At 31.5% G+C, this 27,170-nt stretch overlaps 1 protein-coding gene across 4 annotated transcripts in view; it reads right to left on the bottom strand.

The window, feature by feature from the left end:
• spir (spire type actin nucleation factor) overlaps positions 1 to 27,170 on the bottom strand; it is a 261,309-nt gene that overhangs the window by 148,306 nt on the left and 85,833 nt on the right. For all 4 annotated transcript variants that reach the window (XM_073971127.1, XM_073971130.1, XM_073971128.1 and 1 more), the window contains exon 3: positions 25,985 to 26,025. In XM_073971127.1, the coding sequence (XP_073827228.1) occupies positions 25,985 to 26,025 (41 nt within the window). The remainder of the gene's footprint in view (positions 1 to 25,984; positions 26,026 to 27,170) is intronic.

The raw sequence follows: 27,170 nt of genomic DNA, 5'->3' as shown, positions 1-27,170 counted from the left end.
CCACGTTTGTGGATTAACAATTATCCACGTTTGTAGATAAATAAATTATTCACGATTGTGGGTAAATAAATTATCCACGTTTGTGGATAAATAAATTATTCACGTTTGTGGATAAATAAATTATCCACGTTTGTGGATAAATAAATTATCCACGTTTGTGGATAAAAAAATTACCCAAGTTTGTGGATAAATAAATTACCGACGTTTATGGATAAATAAATTATCCACGTTTGTGGATAAATAAATTGTCCACGTTTGTGGATAAATAAATTATCCACGTTTGTGGATAAAAAAATTATCCATGATTGTGAATAAATAAATTATCCACGTTTGTGGATAAATTATCCACGATTGTGGATAAATAAATTATCCACGTTTGTGGATAAATAAATTATCCACGTTTGTGGATAAAAAATTATCCATGATTGTGAATAATTAAATTATCCACGTTTGTGGATAAATAAATTATCCACGTTTGTGGATAAATAAATTATCCACGTTTGTGGATAAATAAATTATCCACGTTTGTGGATTAATAAATTATCCACGTTTGTGGATAATTAAATTATCCACGTTTGTGGATAAATAAATTATCCACGATTGTGATTAAATAAATTATCCACGATTGTGCATAATTAAATTATCCACGTTTGTGGATAAATAAATTATCCACGTTTGTGGATTTATAACTTATCCACGTTTGTGGATAATTAAATTATCCACGTTTGTGGATAAATAAATTATCCACGATTGTGATTAAATAAATTATCCACGATTGTGCATAATTAAATTATCCACGTTTGTGGATAAATAAATTATCCACGTTTGTGGATAAATAAATTATCCACGTTTGTCGATAAATAAATTATCCACGTTTGTGGATAAATAAATTATTTGCGCTTGTGGATAAATAAATAATAAATTATATTATATATAAATTATCCAATAAATAAATTATCCACGTTTGTGGATAAATAAATTATCCACGTTTGTGGATAAATAAATTATCCACGTTTGTGGATAAATAAATTATCCACGTTTGTGGATAAATAAATTATCCACGTTTGTGGATAAATAAATTATCCACGTTTGTGGATAAATAAATTATCCACGTTTGTGGATAAATAAATTATCCACGTTTGTGGATAAATAAATTATCCACGTTTGTGGATAAATAAACTATCCACGTTTGTGGATAAATAAATTATCCACGTTTGTGGATAAATAAATTATCCACGTTTGTGGATAAATAAATTATCCACGTTTGTGGATAAATAAATTATCCACGTTTGTGGATAAATAAATTATCCACGTTTGTGGATAAATAAATTATCCACGTTTGTGGATAAATAAATTATCCACGTTTGTGGATAAATAAATTATCCACGTTTGTGGATAAATAAATTATCCACGTTTGTGGATAAATAAATTATCCACGTTTGTGTATAAATAAATTATCCACGTTTGTGGATAAATAAATTATCCACGTTTGTGGATAAATAAATTATCCACGTTTGTGGATAAACAAATTATCCACGTTTGTGGATAAATAAATTATCCACGTTTGTGGATAAATAAATTATCCACGTTTGTGGATAAATAAATTATCCACGTTTGTGAATAAATAAATTTTCCACGTTTGTGGATAAATAAATTATCCACGTTTGTGGATAAATAAATTATCCACGTTTGTGGATAAATAAATTATCCACGATTGTGGATAAATAAATTATCCACGCTTGTGGATAAATAAATTATCCACGTTTGTGGATAAATAAATTATCCACGTTTGTGGATAAATAAATTATCCACGTTTGTGGATAAATAAATTATCCACGTTTGTGGATAAATAAATTATCCACGTTTGTGGATAAATAAATTATCCACATTTGTGGATAAATAAATAATCCACATTTGTGGATAAATAAATTATCCACATTTGTGGAAAAATAAATTATCCACATTTGTGAAAAAATAAATTATCCACATTTGTGGAAAAATAAATTATCCACATTTGTGGAAAAAAATTATCCACGTTTGTGGATAAATAAATTATCCACGTTTGTGGATAAATAAATTATCCACGTTTGTGGATAAATAAATTATCCACGTTTGTGGATAAATAAATTATCCACGTTTGTGGATAAATAAATTATCCACGATTGTGGATAAATAAATTACTCACGTTTGTGGATAAATAAATTACTCACGTTTGTGGATAAACAAATTATCCACGTTTGTGGATAAATAAATTATCCACGTTTGTGGATAAATAAATTATCCACGTTTGTGGATAAATAAATTATCCACGTTTGTGGATAAATAAATTATCCGCATTTGTGGAAAAATACATAATCCACATTTGTTGAAAAATAAATTATCCACGTTTATGGATAAATAAATTATCCACGTTTGTGGATAAATAAATTTTCCACGTTTGTGGATAAATAAATTATCCACATTTGTGGAAAAATAAAATATTCACGTTTGTCTATCGAAGGCAACTTTAATGTGACTTTATGTATAAATTAAAATTATTCTCTTAAATATAAATACATACATATTTTTATTTTCTTCGGCAAAATTCTCCTTGAACTAAAAGCCACCATGGATGTGGGATTTCTTGCAAACAAACATATTTTGACAAGCGTTGAAATATGATTCTGCAACAGACACTCAATTGCAATCAGGTCTTTAGAATTCAACACAATTCTCTTGTTGTGTGTAAACATTTGGCATCCCACTCTTAGAAGCCAAATGACTTAATCTTCGATTCCCACTTGAAGTGTCAATATTTGTTAAATGTAAATAAAAGCGTATAAACAAATATATATTAATGTGGCTCCAAGACATAACCAATAATACAAACAAATATTTAATATTTTGCCATTTTATTCCACTATTATTAATTCAACTCCTCAGTTTTTTACTACAATTTCTTGGTAGCTGCTACTATTTGAAAGTCACTTCGTTTTAGATTCATTTCACACAACAACAAAAAAAACGGTACTTGTTTCAAAGTGTAATTTTCCAGTAACAACAGCAGCAACAGCAGTTTCAACCAAACGCCATCCAGTCACAGTCACACCATTGCTTCTGCGCAAAAGATGGGTTAAGACTTCTTCGAGCCATAAACTATTTCATGGCATTATGTGGCAAAGACACACCGAGCAAGTCATTCATGTAAGAAGCTCATTGTGAATGCGAATAAAAAAGCCAACAAAAAACCCATATCTGTGACTCTGTAACTTTGCAAAACAAAACTAGAATAGTGAGTGGTGCAGCAGCAGTACCTCTCTCCACTTCTTCTTCTTCTTTTTGTAAAAGTTGCTGCTGCATTTCATAGAAGAAGCAGAAAAAAACTAAATCGATTAAAACCAGTTAATCCAAATAAAATATATACAATACTACAAAAGCAACAACAGCAACAATTACAGTAAAAACATCTTAGTATCCATTATATTTTTCTACTTTGCACTTTACCGACACTTTAGCTACAATGTGCGGCGTTACGACGTTGCTGTGTTCCGTACGTATGTACATATGTACATCATCTAGCCAGCCAGCCAATCCATAAGCGGTTATAATATACTGGTAAATTGTTTAATAATAGACGACGGTTATATTGCGGCTGACATTTACACACCGCTGTTAAAAATTATAGCTGCTGCTGCTTCTGATGTTGCTGTTACTCTTGCTGTGTGGTGGAAAGTTGTAATTATTAAAAAAAAAAACAGTAGTTATGTTGCGGTTTTAACCTCTAGACAAGGTTGTGTGGATGTAAATATGTGTAATGTGAAATATCTCAAGTCATCTGAAGGTAATTCTATCTATAGAAGAAACACCTTGAAGGGGCTTACAGACAACCTAAAGCGACTTCTGCATTCAAATGACCTCTTACAGAAGACTTTTATGTATAAAAGGGAACTTGAAGGAGCTTTTGTCTTTAGAATACTCATCGAAAGGGGCGTATAATTATAGGAAACTCCTTGAAAGGGGATTACATCTACCAAACATACCTTTAAAGGGGATTCTATCTACCCATGGAAGAGGCTTCTTTATATAAAATAGAATTTGAAGAACGAAGACCCCTTCAATGGTGCTTCTAACTAAGGGAGAAGTAGATAGAAGATTCAAGGGGTAATCTATATAAATAAACCCCTTTCAAGGGGCCGTCAAAAATATTTTTTAAAAAATCCACGTTTCTGGGTCTCAAAAAATATTTTTTAAAAAATCCACGTTTCTGGTTCTCAAAAACTATTTTTTAAAAAATCCACGTTTCTGGTTCTCAAAAAATATTTTTTAAAAAATCCACGTTTCTGGTTCTCAAAAAATATTTTTTAAAAAATCCACGTTTCTGGGTCTCAAAAATATTTTTTAAAAAATCCACGTTTCTGGGTCTCAAAAAATATTTTTTAAAAAATCCACGTTTCTGGGTCTCAAAAAATATTTTTTAAAAAATCCACGTTTCTGGGTCTCAAAAAATATTTTTTAAAAAATCCACGTTTCTGGGTCTCAAAAAATATTTTTTAAAAAATCCACGTTTCTGGGTCTCAAAAAATATTTTTTAAAAAAATCCACGTTTCTGGGTCTCAAAAAATATTTTTTAAAAAAATCCACGTTTCTGGGTCTCAAAAAATATTTTTTAAAAAAATCCACGTTTCTGGGTCTCAAAAAATATTTTTTAAAAAAATCCACGTTTCTGGGTCTCAAAAAATATTTAAAAAAAATCCACGTTTCTGGGTCTCAAAAAATATTTTTTAAAAAATCCACGTTTCCGGATCTCAAAAAATATTTTTTAAAAAATCCACGTTTCCGGATCTCAAAAAATATTTTTTAAAAAATCCACGTTTCTGGGTCTCAAAAAATATTTTTTAAGAAATCCACGTTTGATGGTCTTCAAAAAATATTTTTTAAGAAATCCACGTTTGATGGTCCTCAAAAAATATTTTTAAGAAATCCACGTTTGATGGTCCTCAAAAAATATTTTTTAAAAAATCCACGTTTCTGGGTCTCAAAAAATATTTTTAAAAAAATCCACGTTTCTGGGTCTGATGGTCCACAAAAAATATTATTTAAAAAATCCACGTTTCTGGGTGTGATGGTTCTCAAAAAATATTTGTTAAAAAATCCACGTTTATTGCTGTGATAATCCTTGAAAAAAAATCTTTAAAAAATCCACGTTTATTGCTGTGATGATCCTTGAAAAAAATTCTTTAAAAAATCCACGTTTCTGGGTCTGATGGTTCTCAAAAAATATTTGTTAAAAAATCCACGTTTATTGCTGTGATGATCCTTGAAAAATTCTTTAAAAAATCCACGTTTATTGCTGTGATGATCCTTGAAAAAAATTCTTTAAAAAATCCACGTTTATGGGTCTGATGGTTCTCAAAAAATATTTGTTAAAAAATCCACGTTTATTGCTGTGATAATCCTTGAAAAAAAAATCTTTAAAAAATCCACGTTTATTGCTGTGATGATCCTTGAAAAAAATTCTTTAAAAAATCCACGTTTCTGGGTCTGATGGTTCTCAAAAAATATTTGTTAAAAAATCCACGTTTATTGCTGTGATGATCCTTGAAAAATTCTTTAAAAAATCCACGTTTCTGGGTGTGATGGTTCTCAAAAAATATTTGTTAAAAAATCCACGTTTATTGCTGTGATAATCCTTGAAAAAAAATCTTTAAAAAATCCACGTTTATTGCTGTGATGATCCTTGAAAAAAATTCTTTAAAAAATCCACGTTTCTGGGTCTGATGGTTCTCAAAAAATATTTGTTAAAAAATCCACGTTTATTGCTGTGATGATACTTGAAAAAAATTCTTTAAAAAATCCAAGTTTATTGCTGTGATGATCCTTGAAAAAATTTTTTTAAAAAGTCCACGTTTATTGCTGTGATGATACTTGAAAAAAATTCTTTAAAAAATCCAAGTTTATTGCTGTGATGATCCTTGAAAAATTTTTTTTAAAAAGTCCACGTTTATTGCTGTGATGATCCTTTCTTTAAAAAATCCACGTTTCTGGGTCTGATGGTTCTCAAAAAATATTTGTTAAAAAATCCACGTTTATTGCTGTGATGATACTTGAAAAAAATTCTTTAAAAAATCCAAGTTTATTGCTGTGATGATCCTTGAAAAAATTTTTTTAAAAAGTCCACGTTTATTGCTGTGATGATACTTGAAAAAAATTCTTTAAAAAATCCAAGTTTATTGCTGTGATGATCCTTGAAAAAATTTTTTTAAAAAGTCCACGTTTATTGCTGTGATGATCCTTGAAAAAAATTCTTTAAAAAATACACGTTTATTGCTGTGATGATCCTTGAAAAAAATTCTTTAAAAAATCCACGTTTATTGCTGTGATGATCCTTGAAAAAAATTCTTTAAAAAATCCACGTTTATTGCTGTGATGATCCTTGAAAAAAATTCTTTAAAAAATCCACGTTTATTGCTGTGATGATCCTTGAAAAAATTCTTTAAAAAATCCACGTTTATTGCTGTGATGATCCTTGAAAAATTCTTTAAAAAATCCAAGTTTATTGCTGTGATGATCCTCGAAAAAAATTCTTTAAAAAATCCACGTTTATTGCTGTGATGATCCTTGAAAAAATTCTTTAAAAAATCCACGTTTATTGCTGTGATGATTCTTGAAAAAATTCTGCGATGATCCTTGAAAAATTTTTTTTAAAAAGTCCACGTTTATTGCTGTGATGATACTTGAAAAAAATTCTTTAAAAAATCCAAGTTTATTGCTGTGATGATCCTTGAAAAAATTTTTTTAAAAAGTCCACGTTTATTGCTGTGATGATCCTTGAAAAAAATTCTTTAAAAAATACACGTTTATTGCTGTGATGATCCTTGAAAAAAATTCTTTAAAAAATCCACGTTTATTGCTGTGATGATCCTTGAAAAAAATTCTTTAAAAAATCCACGTTTATTGCTGTGATGATTCTTGAAAAAAATTCTTTAAAAAATCCACGTTTATTGCTGTGATGATCCTTGAAAAAATTCTTTAAAAAATCCACGTTTATTGCTGTGATGATCCTTGAAAAATTCTTTAAAAAATCCAAGTTTATTGCTGTGATGATCCTCGAAAAAAATTCTTTAAAAAATCCACGTTTATTGCTGTGATGATCCTTGAAAAAATTCTTTAAAAAATCCACGTTTATTGCTGTGATGATTCTTGAAAAAATTCTGCGATGATCCTTGAAAAAAATTCTTTAAAAAATCCACATTTATTGCTGTGATGATCCTTGAAAAAAAATTCTTTAAAAAATCCACGTTTATTGCTGTGATGATCCTTGAAAAAAATTCTTTAAAAAATCCACGTTTATTGCTGTGATGATCCTTGAAAAAAATTCTTTAAAAAATCCACGTTTATTGCTGTGATGATCCTTGAAAAAAATTCTTTAAAAAATCCACGTTTATTGCTGTGATGATCCTTGAAAAAAAATCTTTAAAAAATCCACGTTTATTGCTGTGATGATCCTTGAAAAAAATTCTTTAAAAAATCCACGTTTATTGCTGTGATGATCCTTGAAAAAAAATTCTTTAAAAAATCCACGTTTATTGCTGTGATGATCCTTGAAAAAAAATTCTTTAAAAAATCCACGTTTATTGCTGTGATGATCCTTGAAAAAAATTCTTTAAAAAATCCAAGTTTATTGCTGTGATGATCCTTGAAAAAAATTCTTTAAAAAATCCACGTTTATTGCTGTGATGATCCTTGAAAAAAATTCTTTAAAAAATCCACGTTTATTGCTGTGATGGTGGGTGAAAAAAATTCTTTAAAAAATCCACGTTTATTGCTGTGATGGTGGGTGAAAAAAATTCTTTAAAAAATCCACGTTTATTGCTGTGATGGTGGGTGAAAAAAATTCTTTAAAAAATCCACGTTTATTGCTGTGATGGTGGGTGAAAAAAATTCTTTAAAAAATCCACGTTTATTGCTGTGATGATCCTTGAAAAAATTCTTTAAAAAATCCACGTTTATTGCTGTGATGATCCTTGAAAAAATTCTTTAAAAAATCCACGTTTATTGCTGTGATGATCCTTGAAAAAATTCTTTAAAAAATCCACGTTTATTGCTGTGATGATCCTTGAAAAAATTCTTTAAAAAATCCACGTTTATTGCTGTGATGGTGGGTGAAAAAAATTCTTTAAAAAATCCACGTTTATTGCTGTGATGATCCTTGAAAAAATTCTTTAAAAAATCCACGTTTATTGCTGTGATGATCCTTGAAAAAATTCTTTAAAAAATCCACGTTTATTGCTGTGATGATCCTTGAAAAAATTCTTTAAAAAATCCACGTTTATTGCTGGGATGATCTTTGAAAAAAATTCTTTAAAAAATCCACGTTTATTGCTGTGATGATCCTTGAAAAAAATTCTTTAAAAAATCTACGTTTATTGCTGGGATGATCCTTGAAAAAAATCTTTAAAAAATCCACGTTTATTGCTGTGATGATCCTTGAAAAAAAATCTTTAAAAAATCCACGTTTATTGCTGTGATGATCCTTGAAAAAAATTCTTTAAAAAATCCACGTTTATCGCTGTGATGATCCTTGAAAAAAATTCTTTAAAAAATCCACGTTTATTGCTGTGATGGTGGGTGAAAAAAATTCTTTAAAAAATCCACGTTTATTGCTGTGATGATCCTTGAAAAAAATTCTTTAAAAAATCCACGTTTATTGCTGTGATGATCCTTGAAAAAAATTCTTTAAAAAATCCACGTTTATTGCTGTGATGATCCTTGAAAAAAATTCTTTAAAAAATCCACGTTTATTGCTGTGATGATCCTTGAAAAAAATTCTTTAAAAAATCCACGTTTATTGCTGTGATGATCCTTGAAAAAAATTCTTTAAAAAATCCACGTTTATTGCTGTGATGATCCTTGAAAAAAATTCTTTAAAAAATCCACGTTTATTGCTGTGATGATCCTTGAAAAAAATTCTTTAAAAAATCCACGTTTATTGCTGTGATGATCCTTGAAAAAAATTCTTTAAAAAATCCACGTTTATTGCTGTGATGATCCTTGAAAAAAATTCTTTAAAAAATCCACGTGTATTGCTGTGATGATCCTTGAAAAAAATTCTTTAAAAAATCCACGTTTATTGCTGTGATGATCCTTGAAAAAAATTCTTTAAAAAATCCACGTTTATTGCTGTGATGATCCTTGAAAAAAATTCTTTAAAAAATCCACGTTTATTGCTGTGATGATCCTTGAAAAAAATTCTTTAAAAAATCCACGTTTATTGCTGTGATGATCCTTGAAAAAAATTCTTTAAAAAATCCACGTTTATTGCTGTGATGATCCTTGAAAAAAATTCTTTAAAAAATCCACGTTTATTGCTGTGATGATCCTTGAAAAAAATTCTTTAAAAAATCAACGTTTATTGCTGTGATGATCCTTGAAAAAAATTCTTTAAAAAATCCACGTTTATTGCTGTGATGATCCTTGAAAAGAAATTCTTTAAAAAATCTTTGAGTGAAAAAAATTCTTTAAAAAATCCACTTTTATTGCTGTGATGATCCTTGAAAAAATTCTTTAAAAAATCCACGTTTATTCCTTGAAAAAAATTCTTTAAAAAATCCACGTTTATTCCTTGAAAAAAATTCTTTAAAAAATCCACGTTTATTCCTTGAAAAAAATTCTTTAAAAAATCCACGTTTATTCCTTGAAAAAAATTCTTTAAAAAATCCACGTTTATTCCTTGAAAAAAATTGTTTAAAAAATCCACGTTTATTCCTTGAAAAAAATTGTTTAAAAAATCCACGTTTATTCCTTGAAAAAAATTGTTTAAAAAATCCACGTTTATTCCTTGAAAAAAATTGTTTAAAAAATCCACGTTTATTCCTTGAAAAAAATTGTTTAAAAAATCCACGTTTATTCCTTGAAAAAAATTGTTTAAAAAATCCACGTTTATTCCTTGAAAAAAATTGTTTAAAAAATCCACGTTTATTCCTTGAAAAAAATTGTTTAAAAAATCCACGTTTATTCCTAAAAAAAAATTGTTTAAAAAATCCACGTTTATTCCTTGAAAAAAATTCTTTAAAAAATCCACGTTTATTCCTTGAAAAAAATTCTTTAAAAAATCCACGTTTATTCCTTGAAAAAAATTCTTTAAAAAATCCACGTTTATTCCTTGAAAAAAATTCTTAAAAAAAATCCACGTTTATTCCTTGAAAAAAATTCTTTAAAAAATCCACGTTTATTCCTTGAAAAAAATTCTTTAAAAAATCCACGTTTATTCCTTGAAAAAAATTCTTTAAAAAATCCACGTTTATTCCTTGAAAAAAATTCTTTAAAAAATCCACGTTTATTCCTTGAAAAAAATTCTTTAAAAAATCCACGTTTATTCCTTGAAAAAAATTCTTTAAAAAATCCACGTTTATTCCTTGAAAAAAATTCTTTAAAAAATCCACGTTTATTCCTTGAAAAAAATTCTTTAAAAAATCCACGTTTATTCCTTGAAAAAAATTCTTTAAAAAATCCACGTTTATTCCTTGAAAAAAATTCTTTAAAAAATCCACGTTTATTCCTTGAAAAAAATTCTTTAAAAAATCCACGTTTACTCCTTGAAAAAAATTCTTTAAAAAATCCACGTTTATTCCTTGAAAAAAATTCTTTAAAAAATCCACGTTTATTACTGTGAATGTCATTGAAAAACATTCTTTAAAAAATCCACGTTTATTACTGTGAATGTCATTGAAAAAAATTCTTTAAAAAATCCACGTTTATTACTGTGAATGTCATTGAAAAAAATTCTTTAAAAAATCCACGTTTATTACTGTGAATGTCATTGAAAAAAATTCTTTAAAAAATCCACGTTTATTACTGTGAATGTCATTGAAAAACATTCTTTAAAAAATCCACGTTTATTACTGTGAATGTCATTGAAAAAAATTCTTTAAAAAATCCACGTTTATTACTGTGAATGTCATTGAAAAAAATTCTTTAAAAAATCCACGTTTATTACTGTGAATGTCATTGAAAAAAATTCTTTAAAAAATCCACGTTTATTACTGTGAATGTCATTGAAAAAAATTCTTTAAAAAATCCACGTTTATTACTGTGAATGTCATTGAAAAAAATTCTTTAAAAAATCCACGTTTATTACTGTGAATGTCATTGAAAAAAATTCTTTAAAAAATCCACGTTTATTACTGTGAATGTCATTGAAAAAAATTCTTTAAAAAATCCACGTTTATTACTGTGAATGTCATTGAAAAAAATTCTTTAAAAAATCCACGTTTATTACTGTGAATGTCATTGAAAAAATTTCTTTAAAAAATCCATGTTTATTACTGTGAATGTCATTGAAAAAAATTCTTTAAAAAATCCACGTTTATTGCTAAGATGGTCCTTGAAAAAAATTCTTTAAAAAATCCACGTTTATTACTGTGAATGTCATTGAAAAAAAATTCTTTAAAAAATCCACGTTTCTGGGTCTGATGGTCCTCAAAAATATTTTTTTAAAAAATCCACGTTTCTGGGTCTGATGGTCCTCAAAAATTATTTTTTAAAAAATCCACGTTTCTGGGTCTGATGGTCTTCAAAAAATATTTTTTAAAAAATTCACGTTTCTGGGTCTGATGATCCTTAGAAAAATTCTTTAAAAAAATCCACGTTTATTGCAGTGATGGTCCTTGAAAAAAATTCTTTAAAAAATCCACGTTTATTGCAGTGATGGTCCTTGAAAAAAATTCTTTAAAAAATCCACGTTTATTGCAGTGATGGTCCTTGAAAAAAATTCTTTAAAAAATCCACGTTTATTGCTGTGATGATCCTTGAAAAAATTCTTTAAAAAATCCACGTTTATTGCTGTGATGATCCTTGAAAAAATTCTTTAAAAAATCCACGTTTATTGCTGTGATGATCCTTGAAAAAATTCTTTAAAAAATCCACGTTTATTGCTGGGATGATCTTTGAAAAAAATTCTTTAAAAAATCCACGTTTATTGCTGTGATGATCCTTGAAAAAAATTCTTTAAAAAATCTACGTTTATTGCTGGGATGATCCTTGAAAAAAAATCTTTAAAAAATCCACGTTTATTGCTGTGATGATCCTTGAAAAAAAATCTTTAAAAAATCCACGTTTATTGCTGTGATGATCCTTGAAAAAAATTCTTTAAAAAATCCACGTTTATCGCTGTGATGATCCTTGAAAAAAATTCTTTAAAAAATCCACGTTTATTGCTGTGATGGTGGGTGAAAAAAATTCTTTAAAAAATCCACGTTTATTGCTGTGATGATCCTTGAAAAAAATTCTTTAAAAAATCCACGTTTATTGCTGTGATGATCCTTGAAAAAAATTCTTTAAAAAATCCACGTTTATTGCTGTGATGATCCTTGAAAAAAATTCTTTAAAAAATCCACGTTTATTGCTGTGATGATCCTTGAAAAAAATTCTTTAAAAAATCCACGTGTATTGCTGTGATGATCCTTGAAAAAAATTCTTTAAAAAATCCACGTTTATTGCTGTGATGATCCTTGAAAAAAATTCTTTAAAAAATCCACGTTTATTGCTGTGATGATCCTTGAAAAAAATTCTTTAAAAAATCCACGTTTATTGCTGTGATGATCCTTGAAAAAAATTCTTTAAAAAATCCACGTTTATTGCTGTGATGATCCTTGAAAAAAATTCTTTAAAAAAAACACGTTTATTGCTGTGATGATCCTTGAAAAAAATTCTTTAAAAAATCAACGTTTATTGCTGTGATGATCCTTGAAAAAAATTCTTTAAAAAATCCACGTTTATTGCTGTGATGATCCTTGAAAAGAAATTCTTTAAAAAATCTTTGAGTGAAAAAAATTCTTTAAAAAATCCACTTTTATTGCTGTGATGATCCTTGAAAAAATTCTTTAAAAAATCCACGTTTATTCCTTGAAAAAAATTCTTTAAAAAATCCACGTTTATTCCTTGAAAAAAATTCTTTAAAAAATCCACGTTTATTCCTTGAAAAAAATTCTTTAAAAAATCCACGTTTATTCCTTGAAAAAAATTCTTTAAAAAATCCACGTTTATTCCTTGAAAAAAATTCTTTAAAAAATCCACGTTTATTCCTTGAAAAAAATTGTTTAAAAAATCCACGTTTATTCCTTGAAAAAAATTGTTTAAAAAATCCACGTTTATTCCTTGAAAAAAATTGTTTAAAAAATCCACGTTTATTCCTTGAAAAAAATTGTTTAAAAAATCCACGTTTATTCCTTGAAAAAAATTCTTTAAAAAATCCACGTTTATTCCTTGAAAAAAATTCTTTAAAAAATCCACGTTTATTCCTTGAAAAAAATTCTTTAAAAAATCCACGTTTATTCCTTGAAAAAAATTCTTTAAAAAATCCACGTTTATTCCTTGAAAAAAATTCTTTAAAAAATCCACGTTTATTCCTTGAAAAAAATTCTTTAAAAAATCCACGTTTATTCCTTGAAAAAAATTCTTTAAAAAATCCACGTTTATTCCTTGAAAAAAATTCTTTAAAAAATCCACGTTTATTCCTTGAAAAAAATTCTTTAAAAAATCCACGTTTATTCCTTGAAAAAAATTCTTTAAAAAATCCACGTTTATTCCTTGAAAAAAATTCTTTAAAAAATCCACGTTTATTCCTTGAAAAAAATTCTTTAAAAAATCCACGTTTATTCCTTGAAAAAAATTCTTTAAAAAATCCACGTTTATTCCTTGAAAAAAATTCTTTAAAAAATCCACGTTTACTCCTTGAAAAAAATTCTTTAAAAAATCCACGTTTATTCCTTGAAAAAAATTCTTTAAAAAATCCACGTTTATTCCTTGAAAAAAATTCTTTAAAAAATCCACGTTTATTCCTTGAAAAAAATTCATTTAAAAAATCCACGTTTATTCCTTGAAAAAAATTCTTTAAAAATCCACGTTTATTCCTTGAAAAAAATTCTATAAAAAATCCACGTTTATTCCTTGAAAAAAATTCTTTAAAAAATCCACGTTTATTACTGTGAATGTCATTGAAAAAAATTCTTTAAAAAATCCACGTTTATTACTGTGAATGTCATTGAAAAAAATTCTTTAAAAAATCCACGTTTATTACTGTGAATGTCATTGAAAAAAATTCTTTAAAAAATCCACGTTTATTACTGTGAATGTCATTGAAAAAAATTCTTTAAAAAATCCACGTTTATTACTGTGAATGTCATTGAAAAACATTCTTTAAAAAATCCACGTTTATTACTGTGAATGTCATTGAAAAAAATTCTTTAAAAAATCCACGTTTATTACTGTGAATGTCATTGAAAAAAATTCTTTAAAAAATCCACGTTTATTACTGTGAATGTCATTGAAAAAAATTCTTTAAAAAATCCACGTTTATTACTGTGAATGTCATTGAAAAAAATTCTTTAAAAAATCCACGTTTATTACTGTGAATGTCATTGAAAAAAATTCTTTAAAAAATCCACGTTTATTACTGTGAATGTCATTGAAAAAAATTCTTTAAAAAATCCACGTTTATTACTGTGAATGTCATTGAAAAAAATTCTTTAAAAAATCCACGTTTATTACTGTGAATGTCATTGAAAAAATTTCTTTAAAAAATCCACGTTTATTACTGTGAATGTCATTGAAAAAAATTCTTTAAAAAATCCACGTTTATTGCTAAGATGGTCCTTGAAAAAAATTCTTTAAAAAATCCACGTTTATTACTGTGAATGTCATTGAAAAAAAATTCTTTAAAAAATCCACGTTTCTGGGTCTGATGGTCCTCAAAAATATTTTTTTAAAAAATCCACGTTTCTGGGTCTGATGGTCTTCAAAAAATATTTTTTAAAAAATCCACGTTTCTGGGTCTGATGGTCTTCAAAAAATATTTTTTAAAAAATTCACGTTTCTGGGTCTGATGATCCTTAAAAAATTCTTTAAAAAAATCCACGTTTATTGCAGTGATGGTCCTTGAAAAAAATTCTTTAAAAAATCCACGTTTATTGCAGTGATGGTCCTTGAAAAAAATTCTTTAAAAAATCCACGTTTATTGCAGTGATGGTCCTTGAAAAAAATTCTTTAAAAAATCCACGTTTATTGCAGTGATGGTCCTTGAAAAAAATTCTTTAAAAAATCCACGTTTATTGCAGTGATGGTCCTTGAAAAAATTATTTAAAAAATCCACGTTTATTGCTGGGATGATCCTTAAAAAAATTCTTTAAAAAATCCAGGTTTATTGCTGTGATGGTGGGTGAAAAAATTCTTTAAAAAATCCACATTTATTGCTGTGATGTTGGGGAAAAAATATTCTTTAAACAAATCTGCAATCTTACACCACTGTCTCCCTTTTTATTGACTACGACTTTGTTTACTTCCATTTGACACATCAAACTGCCGCCGTCTGTGATGTTTAATTTTAAAATTGTATAAATTGTTTTATTTTTGTGGCTGTCATTTGCAGACTTTGTATTTATTATTTATTTTTCAAATTGGATTTTGTTTGAATATTTGCACTTAAAACGAAATCAAAATAGCAGAATATACAGACACACTGATCTTATTCTAATATTGTCATATTTTTTCAGTTCCAGTCGAGTTGAAGACATGTGGGAAGTAAGCCGATAATATTTGTCACCCTAGAATAAATACACAAACCGCGAATGATGGACTGTAAATAATTGAAGTGTAAATAAATTATCGTAACTAAGTATTTGGGGAGGGTAGAGGAACGGACAAATAGTGACATAGTTGAATATTGGTCATGGTGTTTAGTGGTACTTTGTTTTAAAGTTGGTCTCAATGATTTCATGTTGATTTTGTTATATCACGTTGGTAAATATTTTTATAATCATTTTTAGACACACTTTGGAAAAAATGTTAGTGAAAAAAGCTTAATACATAGGAAATCTGCAATTCAGCCTGGCTGAATACAAGTTTCCATAGGAAATTTGCTATTCAGCCTGGCTGAATACAAGTTTCCATAGGAAATTTGCTATTCAGCCTGGCTGAATACAAGTTTCCATAGGAAATTTGCTATTCAGCCTGGCTGAATACAAGTTTCCATAGGAAATTTGCTATTCAGCCTGGCTGAATACAAGTTTCCATAGGAAATTTGCTATTCAGCCTGGCTGAATACAAGTTTCCATAGGAAATTTGCTATTCAGCCTGGCTGAATACAAGTTTCCATAGGAAATTTGCCATGCAGCCTGGCTGAATACAAGTTTCCATAGGAAATTTGCCATGCAGCCTGGCTGAATACAAGTTTCCATAGGAAATTTGCCATGCAGCCTGGCTGAATACAAGTTTCCATAGGAAATTTGCCATGCAGCCTGGCTGAATACAAGTTTCCATAGGAAATTTGCCATGCAGCCTGGCTGAATACAAGTTTCCATAGGAAATTTGCTATTTAGCCTGGCTGAATACAAGTTTCCATAGGAAATTTGCTATTCAGCCTGGCTGAATACAAGTTTCCATAGGAAATTTGCTATTCAGCCTGGCTGAATACAAGTTTCCATAGGAAATTTGCTATTCAGCCTGGCTGAATACAAGTTTCCATAGGAAATTTGCTTTTCAGCCTGGTTGAATACAAGTTTTCATAGGAAATTTGCTATTCAGCCTGGCTGAATACAAGTTTCCATAGGAAATCAGCTATTCATCCTGGCTGAATACAAGTTTCCATAGGAAATTTGCTATTCAGCCTGGCTGAATACAAGTTTCCATAGGAAATTTGCTATTCAGCCTGGCTGAATACAAGTTTCCATAGGAAATTTGCTATTCAGCCTGGCTGAATACAAGTTTCCATAGGAAATTTGCTATTCAGCCTGGCTGAATACAAGTTTCCCTAGGAAATTTGCTATTCAGCCTGGCTGAATACAAGTTTCCCTGGGAAATTTGCCATTCAGCCTGGCTGAATACAAGTTTCCCTGGGAAATTTGCCATTCAGCCTGGCTGAATACAAGTTTCCCTAGGAAATTTGCTATTCATCCTGGCTGAATACAAGTTTCCATAAGAAAATTTGCTATTCAGCCTGGCTGAATACAAGTTTCCATAGGAAATTTGCTATTCAGCCTGGCTAAATACAAGTTTCCATAGGAAATTTGCTATTCAGCCTGGCTGAATACAAGTTTCCATAGGAAATTTGCTATTCAGCCTGGCTGAATACAAGTTTCCATAGGAAATTTGTTATTCAAGTTTCCATAGGAGATTTGCTATTCAGCCTGGCTGAATACAAGTTTCCCTAGGAAATTTGCTATTCAGCCTGGCTGAATACAAGTTTCCCTGGGAAATTTGCCATTCAGCCTGGCTGAATACAAGTTTCCCTGGGAAATTTGCCATTCAGCCTGGCTGAATACAAGTTTCCCTGGGAAATTTGCCATTCAGCCTGGCTGAATACAAGTTTCCCTGGGAAATTTGCCATTCAGCCTGGCTGAATACAAGTTTCCATAGGAAATTTGCTATTCAGCCTGGCTGAATACAAGTTTCCATAGGAAATTTGCTATTCAGCCTGGCTGAATACAAGTTTCCATAGGAAATTTGCTATTCAGCCTGGCTGAATACAAGTTTCCATAGGAAATTTGCTATTCAGCCTGGCTGAATACAAGTTTCCATAGGAAATTTGCTATTCAGCCTGGCTGAATACAAGTTTCCATAGGAAATTTGCTATTCAGCCTGGCTGAATACAAGTTTCCATAGGAAATTTGCTATTCAGCCTGGCTGAATACAAGTTTCCATAGGAAATTTGCTATTCAGCCTGGCTGAATACAAGTTTCCATAGGAAATTTGCTATTCAGCCTGGCTGAATACAAGTTTCCATAGGAAATTTGCTATTCAGCCTGGCTGAATACAAGTTTCCATAGGAAATTTGCTATTCAGCCTGGCTGAATACAAGTTTCCATAGGAAATTTGCTATTCAGCCTGGCTGAATACAAGTTTCCATAGGAAATTTGCTATTCAGCCTGGCTGAATACAAGTTTCCATAGGAAATTTGCTATTCAGCCTGGCTGAATACAAGTTTCCATAGGAAATTTGCTATTCAGCCTGGCTGAATACAAGTTTCCATAGGAAATTTGCTATTCAGCCTGGCTGAATACAAGTTTCCATAGGAAATTTGCTATTCAGCCTGGCTGAATACAAGTTTCCATAGGAAATTTGCTATTCGGCCTGGCTGAATACAAGTTTCCATAGGAAATTTGCTATTCGGCCTGGCTGAATACAAGTTTCCATAGGAAATTTGCTATTCAGCCTGGCTGAATACAAGTTTCCATAGGAAATTTGCTATTCAGCCTGGCTGAATACAAGTTTCCATAGGAAATTTGCTATTCAGCCTGGCTGAATACAAGTTTCCATAGGAAATTTGCTATTCAGCCTGGCTGAATACAAGTTTCCATAGGAAATTAGCTATTCAGCCTGGCTGAATACAAGTTTCCATAGGAAATTAGCTATTCAGCCTGGCTGAATACAAGTTTCCATAGGAAATTTGCTATTCAGCCTGGCTAAATACAAGTTTCGATAGGAAATTTGCTATTCAGCCTGGCTGAATACAAGTTTCCATAGGAAATTTGCTATTCAGCCTGGCTGAATACAAGTTTCCATAGGAAATTTGCTATTCAGCCTGGCTGAATACAAGTTTCCATAGGAAATCTGGCCTGCCTGAATAGAGGTTTCCATAGGAAATCTGCAATTCAGCCTGGCTGAATAAGGTTTTTCTTTGAAAAAAAACTTGTATTTTTTCCGAATCGCCATCATTGTGGCCTATTAGTCAACAAACCATATATTGTTTTTTGTTTGTTTTTGTTTAAATTTGTTAAGCCTAAGTATTGGGGGAGAACTTTAATGAACCCTACCATCAATGGTGGTGGAAACTTTTAAATGGTTCATGGCTAAAAGGCACTCCCACATGGAAAATGTTAATATGTAACGACAAAACAACGAAGCAAAACCAATGAATTAATGGTGGGGGTAATGTGTGGCGTCGGTTGATTTTTAAAGCTATCAACTATGAGATCAATGACCATTGACTTCCTACTCTATGTTAAGTCAATTAAAGGAAGGGTGTTCATTAAGACAATGTGACAGATATTGGGGCTACTAATTGTTAGCTTGACAGCGATGATGTAAAGTGAGGCAATACTAGGAAAGGCTTGGCTTTTAGGCAAGCGTAATACCGCTCAAAATTCTGACGATGAATTACATTGCAGCCTAATCTCAATTTGGTATTTAAAAGGTATTATGCCATTAAATACCAGGCAGAAGGTCGTACCTTTTTGTATGGAGAGATTATTAAAGGAAACAATTAACCGAATCAGAGTTGCATAACTATGACGAACGTTGGAATGTTCCTCAAAAATAAAAATTTCCCATATGCATCTTGTGACCGACCGGGGATATTGTTATTCTCCAGGTCACATTCTCATGCAATGCGAATTATGCAGACACACACTTTCATGATGAATATCATATTTTCTGTTTTTCACCACCAAAATGCCAGGCTCAGGATGATTTTTGATTGATGGCTGGTCGGATGGATGAATGGCTGAATAGCTGAGTGGATAAAATAAATTGTCTGGTTTTATATTTGTTATTTAATGTTTCTTTCTTGATTCGATTCAATAATTCATATCAGATACAAACATACACACAATGCTATGTGTGTATGTCCATATGTGCATCATGGGATGCAAACATCGAAAAACCGCACGCATATACGGAACTATGGTACTGTGCATTTTGCAGGAATTTTATTATTACTATTGACTGCTTGAATGTTGACGATATCTGACGCATATATCAAATAACAATTTCGGTATGATTATGCAAAAATTGTGCGACAGGGGTTCGCTTACATAAATCACTGGGATGTAAGGTCTGACATACAAACAAACAAACAATCGTAGACAGCAGATAGACATAAATGTGAAGATGTATTTGCGATAAAAAATAAGTATATATTTTTATAATTAATAAAAAAATAAAAAATAATAATACAGTAGACCTTGAGCACATGTGCAGTGTGCATAATTTATTGGCCAAGAAAGAAAGGATGTCATGGTGCACCGAGTCATCCGCCTTTCACTGATTATAAAACAAAAAATTATTAAAAATTGAATGAAAATAAAGGAATTCAGCAAAGCTTAGTACAAAAAACCATTATTCAGCAAGGCTGAATAGAAGTTTTGCTAACGAAAACCTTATTTAGCCAGGCTGAATAGAAGTTTTCCTGCGAAAACACCTATTCAGCCAGGCTGAATAGAAGTTTTCCTGCGAAAACACCTATTCAGCCAGGCTGAATAGAAGTTTTCCTGCGAAAACACCTATTCAGCCAGGCCGAATAGAAGTTTTCCTGCGAAAACACCTATTCAGCCAGGCCGAATAGAAGTTTTCCTGCGAAAACACCTATTCAGCCAGGCCGAATAGAAGTTTTCTTGCGAAAACACCTATTCAGCCAGGCTGAATAGAAGTTTTCCTGCGAAAACACCTATTCAGCCAGGCTGAATAGAAGTTTTCCTGCGAAAACACCTATTCAGCCAGGCCGAATAGAAGTTTTCCTGCGAAAACACCTATTTAGCCAGGCAGAATATAACTTTTCCTGCGAAAACACCTATTCAGCCAGGCAGAATATAACTTTTCCTGCGAAAACACCTATTCAGCCAGGCTGAATAGAAGTTTTCCTGCGAAAACATCTATTCAGCCAGGCTGAATAGAAGTTTTCCTGCGAAAACACCTATTCAGCCAGGCCGAATAGAAGTTTTCCTGCGAAAACACCTATTCAGCCAGGCTGAATAGAAGTTTTCCTGCGAAAACACCTATTCAGCCAGGCTGAATAGAAGTTTTCCTGCGAAAACACCTATTCAGCCAGGCTGAATAGAAGTTTTCCTGCGAAAACACCTATTCAGCCAGGCCGAATAGAAGTTTTCCTGCGAAAACACCTATTTAGCCAGGCAGAATATAACTTTTCCTGCGAAAACACCTATTCAGCCAAGCTGAATAGAAGTTTTCCTGCGAAAACACCTATTCAGCCAGGCTGAATAGAAGCTTTCCTAACGGCAACCCTATTCAGCCAGGCTGAATAGAAGCTTTCCTAACGGCAACCCTATTCAGCCAGGCTGAATAGAAGCTTTCCTAACGGAAACCCTATTCAGCCAGGCTGAATAGAAGTTTTCCTAACGGAAACCTTATTCAGCCAGGCTGAATAGAAGCTTTCCTAACGGAAACCTTATTCAGCCAGGCAGAATAGAAGCTTTCCCAACGGAGACCTTTTTCAGCCTGGCTGAATAGAAAATTTCCTATAGAAATCTTTATTCAGCCTGGCTGAATAGAAAATTTCCTATAGAAATCTTTATTCAGCCTGGCTGAATAGAAAATTTCCTATTGAAATCTTTATTCAGCCTGGCTGAATAGAAAATTTCCTATGAAAATCTTTATTCAGCCTGGCTGAATAGAAAATTTCCTAAGGAAATCTATATTCAGCCTGGCTGATTAGAAAATTTCCTATGGAAATCTTTATTCAGCCTGGCTGAATAGAAAATTTGCTATGGAAATCTTTATTCAGCCTGGCTGAATAGAAAATTTCCTATGGAAATCTTTATTCAGCCAGGCTGAATAGAAGTTTTCCTAACGGAAACCTTATTCAGCTCGGCTGAATAGAAGTTTTCCTAACGGAAACCTTATTCAGCCAGGCTGAATAGAAGTTTTCCAACGAAAACACCTATTCAGCCAGGCTGAATAGAAGTTTTCCAACGAAAACACCTATTCAGCCAGGCTGAACAGAAGTTTTCCAACGGAAACACCTATTCAGCCAGGCTGAATAGACGTTTTCCAACGAAAACACCTATTCAGCCAGGCTGAATAGAAGTTTTCCAACGAAAACACCTATTCAGCCAGGCTGAATAGAAGTTTTCCAATGAAAACACCTATTCAGCCAGGCTGAATAGAAGTTTTCCAATGAAAACACCTATTCAGCCAGGCTGAATAGAAGTTTTCCAATGAAAACACCTATTCAGCCAGGCTGAATTTTCCAATGAAAACACCTATTCAGCCAGGCTGAATAGAGGTTTTCCAATGAAAACACCTATTCAGCCAGGCTGAATAGAGGTTTTCCAATGAAAACACCTATTCAGCCAGGCTGAATAGAAGTTTTCCAATGAAAACACCTATTCAGCCAGGCTGAATAGAAGTTTTCCAATGAAAACACCTATTCAGCCAGGCTGAATAGAAGTTTTCCAAAGGAAAACACCTATTCAGCCAGGCTGAATAGAAGTTTTCCAAAGGAAAACACCTATTCAGCCAGGCTGAATATAAGTTTTCCAATGAAAACACCTATTCAGCCAGGCTGAATAGAAGTTTTCCAATGAAAACACCTATTCAGCCAGGCTGAATAGAAGTTTTCCAATGAAAACACCTATTCAGCCAGGCTGAATAGAAGTTTTCCAATGAAAACACCTATTCAGCCAGGCTGAATAGAAGTTTTCCAATGAAAACACCTATTCAGCCAGGCTGAATTTTCCAATGAAAACACCTATTCAGCCAGGCTGAATAGAGGTTTTCCAATGAAAACACCTATTCAGCCAGGCTGAATAGAAGTTTTCCAATGAAAACACCTATTCAGCCAGGCTGAATAGAAGTTTTCCAATGAAAACACCTATTCAGCCAGGCTGAATAGAAGTTTTCCAATGAAAACACCTATTCAGCCAGGCTGAATAGAAGTTTTCCAATGAAAACACCTATTCAGCCAGGCTGAATAGAAGTTTTCCAATGAAAACACCTATTCAGCCAGGCTGAATAGAAGTTTTCCAATGAAAACACCTATTCAGCCAGGCTGAATAGAAGTTTTCCAATGAAAACACCTATTCAGCCAGGCTGAATAGAAGTTTTCCAATGAAAACACCTATTCAGCCAGGCTGAATAGAAGTTTTCCAATGAAAACACCTATTCAGCCAGGCTGAATAGAAGTTTTCCAATGAAAACACCTATTCAGCCAGGCTGAATAGAAGTTTTCCAATGAAAACACCTATTCAGCCAGGCTGAATAGAAGTTTCCTAACCTATGGAAATCTTTATTCAGCCTGGCTGAATAGAAAATTTCCTATGGAAATCTTTATTCAGCCTGGCTGAATATAATGTTTCCTATGGAAATCTTTATTTAGCCTGGCTGAATAGAATGTTTCCTATGGAAATCTTAATTCAGCCAGGCTGACTAGAAAATTTTCTATGGAAATCTTTATTTAGGCTGGCTAAATAGAAAATTTCCTATGGAAATCTTTATTCAGCCTGGCTGAATAGAAAATTTCCTATGGAAATCTTTATTCAGCCTGGCTGAATAGAAAATTTCCTATGGAAATCTTAATTCAGCCTGGCTGAATAGAAAATTTCCTATGGAAATCTTAATTCAGCCTGGCTGAATAGAAAATTTCCTATGGAAATCTTAATTCAGCCTGGCTGAATAGAAAATTTCCTATGGAAATCTTAATTCAGCCTGGCTGAATAGAAAATTTCCTATGGAAATCTTAATTCAGCCTGGCTGAATAGAAAATTTCCTATGGAAATCTTTATTCAGCCTGGCTGAATAGAAAATTTCCTATGGAAATCTTTATTCAGCCTGGCTGAATAGAAAATTTCCTATGGAAATCTTTATTCAGCCTGGCTGAATAGAAAATTTCCTATGGAAATCTTTATTCAGCCTGGCTGAATAGAAAATTTCCTATGGAAATCTTTATTCAGCCTGGTTGAATAGAAAATTTCCTATGAAAATCTTTTTCAGCCTGGCTGAATAGAAAATTTCCTATGGAAATCTTTATTCAGCCTGGTTGAATAGAAAATTTCCTATGAAAATCTTTTTCAGCCTGGCTGAATAGAAAATTTCCTATGGAAATCTTTATTCAGCCTGGCTGAATAGAAAATTTCCTTATCTTTATTCAGCCTGGCTGAATAGAACATTTCCTAATTTTTATTCAGCCTGGCTGAATAGAAAATTTCCTATGGAAATCTTTATTCAGCCTGGCTGAATAGAAAACTTCCTATGGAAATCTTTATTTAGCCTGGCTGAATAGAAAATTTCCTATGGAAATCTTTATTCAACCAGGCTGAATAGGTGTTTTCGTAGCAAAACTTCTATTCAGCCTGGCTGAATAAGGTTTTTGTTAGGAAAACTTTTATTCAGCCTGGCTGAATAAGGTTTTTGTTACGAAAACTTTTATTTAACCATTGCTGACGAAGGTGTTCTTTAGGAAAACTTTTATTCAGCCTGGCTGAATAAGGTTTTTGTTAGGAAAACTTCTATTCAGCCTGGATGAATAGGTGTTTTCGTAGGAAAACTTCTGGCTGAATAGGTGTTTTCGTAGGAAAACTTCTATTCAGCCTGGCTGAATAGGTGTTTTCGTAGGAAAACTTCTATTCAGCCTGGCTGAATAGGTGTTTTCGTAGGAAAACTTCTATTCAGCCTGGCTGAATAGGTGTTTTCGTAGGAAAACTTCTATTCAGCCTGGCTGAATAGGTGTTTTCGTAGGAAAACTTCTATTCAGCCTGGCTGAATAGGTGTTTTCGTAGGAAAACTTCTATTCAGCCTGAAAACTTCTATTCAGCCTGGCTGAATAGGTGTTTTCGTAGGAAAACTTCTATTCAGCCAGGCTGAATAGGTGTTTTCGTAGGAAAACTTCTATTCAGCCTGGCTGAATAGGTGTTTTCGTAGGAAAACTTCTATTCAGCCTGGCTGAATAGGTGTTTTCGTAGGAAAACTTCTATTCAGCCTGGCTGAATAGGTGTTTTCGTAGGAAAACTTCTATTCAGCCTGAAAACTTCTATTCAGCCTGGCTGAATAGGTGTTTTCGTAGGAAAACTTCTATTCAGCCAGGCTGAATAGGTGTTTTCGTAGGAAAACTTCTATTCAGCCTGGCTGAATAGCCGTTTTCGTTAGGAATACTTCTTTTCATCCTGGTTGAATAAGGTTTTCATGGGAAAATATGATTTTTTCCTATGATAAATTTTATTTAGCACAGCAGAATTGTGTATTTCTTGTAAATTCCCTCTTATATAACATTCCTAATAGCTTTTAATTTTATTTGTGGCAATTTGTGAAAAATTTGAAAGCCATTTAGTTTGCCAACATTTGAGCCTTTCATCGGTGGTTTTGTCTTGCCATATCTCCCGCACTGTATCAGTGGAGTATAAATCACTTGATTCAAGGAAATCGCGGAAAAATTGATTTTTAGACACTATCTACACTCAATGTGGTAGATTGTGAGACTAGTAGGAAAATAAAGTGGCGGCGGTAGGCATATCGGTTTAATATCGCAAAATAGAAAATATGTAAAGGTAACAGCAATGCTGTTTTGTGGTTTGTTTAAGAGAGGGGGAGACACCAACCGCTCCTCATGTTTGTTTATAACGAACAGATGGATGGAGAATAGTTAACAACATTTGACGATCATTAACATCATCGTCATCATCATAATTATCGTATAAATGTTGTGGGTTGCATATGCCATACAAATTATTATTTGGCCGGACGAGACAGCGAATGCCACTGTGGTGCTTTCGTTGATAATGATGGTGGCCGGTAATTATTTTGGACTTAACAACTATCTGTGTCTGAATGAAATACAACATAAAAAAAATAAATTAGTTTTTTTTTTGATTGCATTGAATATTGCCCTTTTCCGCAATGCTCCAAAGCCATTCAGCAGCCGCAACAGTTTATTTTGAATGAATCAAAGTTCTACACTGAAGCAGAATTTATTGTGTTACGCTTGCCTGGCAAAAGGTATTTGCCTTATTTCCCTTTTTGATGGTCGTTGTCAAATGGGTTGGTACCAAATCTCCCGGTTTTAAATGAAAAACAAAAAAACAACTTCATTCTAAACAAAAAACCAATAAACAAATTATATGTTCTTGTCATTCGTGCATAACACTTTTTCAATATTCTAAATACATATTTCCACAAAACAATAATCATCTATTGATTCATTATCCGTGGTTACGATGTAATGGCGAGACAACTTGTAATTTCAAAAAAAAAATACAAAGGAAGTTATAAACATGCAAAAACCTACCTTTTTATGGGATGCAATGTGCTGGGCATGGTTGAAATCACCTGAAACGAATAACAAAAATATTAAATCAATAATGAGGTTAATATATTTTTATAAGAGAATGTGGAAAAATTCCCATAATAATGTAATTCAGCTAAGCTGAATTGCAATTTTCCCCACTAAAACACAATTTGGGAGAAGAAAGTTGTACTTTTTTAACAAAAAATCATATTCAGCTAAGCTGAATTAAAATTTTTCTACAAGAAACCAGAAAACTCAATTCAGCTGAATAGAATTATAGTTTATACATAGAAGAAATGCTGAGTTAAAGATTTCCATAAGCAACGCAATTCAGTTATGCTGAATTAAAGTTTTTCCATAAAAAAACAGAATTCAGTTATGCTGAATTATTGTTTTTTCCACAGAAAACTGAATTCAACTATGTTGAATTATATATTTTTTACAGAAAACTTAATTCAGCTTTGCTGAATCATAAGGTTTTCATAGAAAACTGAATTATAGCATAGCTGAATTGAGTTTTTTTCCACAGAAAACTGAATTCAGCTATGCTGAATTACAGTTTTTCAACAGTAAACTCAATTCAGCTATGCTGAATTATAGTTTTTTTCCACAGAAAACTGAATTCAGCTATGTTGAATTATAGTTCTTCTAGAAAAAACTTAATTCAGTTATGCAGAATTATGGTTTTTCCACAGAAAACTCAATTCAGCTATGCGGAATTATAGTTTTTTCAGAGAAAACTCAATTCAGCTATGCTGAATTTTAGTTTTTTTCACAGAAAATTCAATTCACCCATGCTGAGATGTTGTTTTATACATTGTAAACACAATTCAGCTGAGCATAATTGTACTTTTTATCTTAGAAAACCAATTACTGAACCTGAATTGTAATTCAGCACAGCTGAATTGCATAGTTTTGCTATAAAACATAATTTCAGCTGTGCTAAATTATAGATTTTCCACAGAAAACAGAATTGGGATATGCTGAATTATAGTTTTTTTTACAGAAAACTCAATTCAGCTATGGTGAATTATAGTTTTTTTTACAGAATACTTAATTCAGCTGTGCTGAGATGTCGTTTCTACTTTATTAACAAAATTCTGCTTTTTTATCACAATTCAGCTGAATTGAATTGTATTTTTTACTAATTCCTGAAGCTAAATTGTAATTCATCTCAGTTGAATTG

This window comes from Musca autumnalis, unplaced genomic scaffold (assembly GCF_047663935.1).
Source record: "Musca autumnalis isolate F117 unplaced genomic scaffold, ASM4766393v1 scaffold_2, whole genome shotgun sequence".
NCBI lineage: Eukaryota > Metazoa > Arthropoda > Insecta > Diptera > Muscidae > Musca > Musca autumnalis.
This window is presented reverse-complemented; position numbering and strand designations above follow the sequence as displayed.